The sequence below is a fragment of the Mandrillus leucophaeus genome, unplaced genomic scaffold, assembly GCF_000951045.1.
Source record: "Mandrillus leucophaeus isolate KB7577 unplaced genomic scaffold, Mleu.le_1.0 Scaffold1330, whole genome shotgun sequence".
In the NCBI taxonomy this organism is placed as follows: Eukaryota; Metazoa; Chordata; class Mammalia; order Primates; family Cercopithecidae; genus Mandrillus; species Mandrillus leucophaeus.
Genome location: NW_012101289.1, coordinates 5,628 through 7,705, shown reverse-complemented (window position 1 = coordinate 7,705; position 2,078 = coordinate 5,628). Strand labels below are relative to the sequence as shown.

Below are 2,078 nucleotides of genomic sequence, written 5' to 3'. Positions count from 1 at the left end.
CACACTTAGCAGATGGCAGCTGGCTCCCACTGCTTTTCCACCAGTCTGTGGACTACAGTTTAAATGGTGAAGGAGGGTATGAGATTTGAGCCTGGGGAAGGAGGCATAGGGTTCTAGGAAAGGGAGGCAGTCACTTAGGCCTGGAGTAAGGGGCGACGGTCCTGGGCAGGTGACAGAGCCCCACAGTGCCCTGGAGACCCTATTAATGGGCCCAGAATCTGGAAGCCAGCCGCCACATGCCGTCACACCCACGGTCTTCCTGCAGGTGGAGCTGAAGAGCCAAGAGGCTCAGAGTCTGCAGCAGCAGCCAGACCATTACCTGGGTCACCTGCAGCAGTCCGTGGCCATCTATCAGCAGCAGGCGGCCACTTATCAGCAGCTGACCTCTGAGAAGGAGGCGCTGCACAGGCAGTTACTGCAGCAGACCCAGCTAATGAACCAGCTGCAGCAGCAGGAAGCTTGGGGCAAAGCGGTGGCCGAGATGGCCCGCCAAAAGTTGCAGGAGACCCAGGGGAGGGAGCTGTTGAGGATGGGGCTGTGAGGGGGACGACCTGGCAAACTCCGTGCCTTCTCACTCTTTCCTGGCCCCTTAGGAGCGCCTGGAAGCTTCCAGCCAGCAGAGCCAGGAGCTGAATGCCCCGTTGAACCTCACGGCTCTCCCTGGGGAAGGTACGGGAGACGCTCAGAGGAAGAGGAGAGAGCCCCAGGAGGAAGGGGGGACTGTTAGCAGTGTAGGATTGAGGAGTTGGAAGAGACCTTTAGAACAGCTGGTCATTATGCTGACCGGGTGTCTGCACTAAGTTCGGCACCAATATGGTAACCTCCTGGGAGCGGGGGGCCACCAAGTTGCCTAAGGATGGCTGAACTGGCCCAGGTCAGAAACGGAACAGGTTAGAGCTCCCAAACCGACCGGTAGTGGGACTGTGCCTGGGCGGTATAGCAAGATCTTGGTTCTTAAAAGTAAAAATAAAGAACAGCAGCTCATTCCTCTCTGGGGAGGGGCTGGCTCAGGGTTACATAGTGAGGGTGGAGGCAGAGATGGGCCCACAGTACCTCCATTGTTGGGTTGTCTGAGGAGCCCTCTGGCCACCCCCCACAGGAGATGGAGGAGAACATCTGGGCAGTGAGGAGGAGGAGGCACCTCAGCCCATGCCGAGCGTCCCACAGGACCTGGAGAGCTGGGAGGCCATGGTGAGTCTGACTCCCCCTGCACCCATTTTGCCACCTTCCTCTGTGGTCCCTGCAAGACCCCTTTATGCTCTTACTTTCCCTGCCTTCTGATTTCTCTGTGCCCTCATCCCTTCCGGGAGCCAGTGGTCAGACCCCATTTCACCTGTGACGAACTGAGGCCCCAAGGGAAGGGGCCGCGCTCCACCCCTCTGCCCCGTTTCTTCTGTGTATGCCCCTACAAGAATGCTCACGTCTTGCCCTCAGGTGGCATTTTTCAAATCCGCTGGAGCCAGTGCCAAGGAGGAGCAGGCACGGTTACGAGAGCGGGTGACAGAGCAGAGGGTGTGCTGCCAGCGCCTGGCTCACCCGGTGGCCTCGGCCCAGAAGGAGCCAGAGGCAGCGGTCCCAGCCCCAGGGACTGGGGGCGAGTCTGTGAGTGGGGAGACCCACCGGGCCCTGCAGGAAGTCATGGAGAAGTTGGCCCATGCCAGGACTCGCCTCCAGCTTCTCCATGACTCATTTGAAAATGCCACCTGAGGGCAGGTCGCTGCCGAGATGTGACCCCATTATTTTGGCTCCAGAGCGGCTGTATGGACCACCGGGAGGAGATGGCGGACCTGAGTGAGCTGGTGGAGAAACCCGAACTTCCATTCATCGAATACTGGGGAGAGAGATGCCATCAGTGAGTGGGAGGCCAGGGCAGGGCAGGGGGAGCTGCAGGGTCTTCGGAGGATCCCCAGCATCTGAGCCCTGTCCTCCCACAGGAATGTTCATCAGCTTCTAACAGAGGCAGGGGGCAGTGTCGAGGATGCAGCAATGGGAGGAGGACATCATCAGGCTGGTCCAGCACAGGGAGGAGATGAAGGTAGGGTGTGCAACATCTCTGCGGGGGTGGGGGTGGGCGTGAG

At 59.5% G+C, this 2,078-nt stretch overlaps 1 protein-coding gene across 1 annotated transcript in view; it reads left to right on the top strand.

Annotated features, from left to right (window-relative positions):
* Positions 1-2,067, top strand: part of LOC105534324 (golgin subfamily A member 8A-like) — a gene marked incomplete at its 3' end in the record, with an annotated part of 21,578 nt that extends 19,511 nt beyond the window's left edge. Inside the window, exons 12-15 of the mRNA XM_011973030.1 lie at positions 594-669; positions 1,100-1,191; positions 1,752-1,852; positions 1,935-2,067. Of these exons, the coding sequence (XP_011828420.1) occupies positions 594-669; positions 1,100-1,191; positions 1,752-1,852; positions 1,935-2,067 (402 nt within the window). The remainder of the gene's footprint in view (positions 1-593; positions 670-1,099; positions 1,192-1,751; positions 1,853-1,934) is intronic.
* Positions 2,068-2,078: the final 11 nt, after the last annotated feature.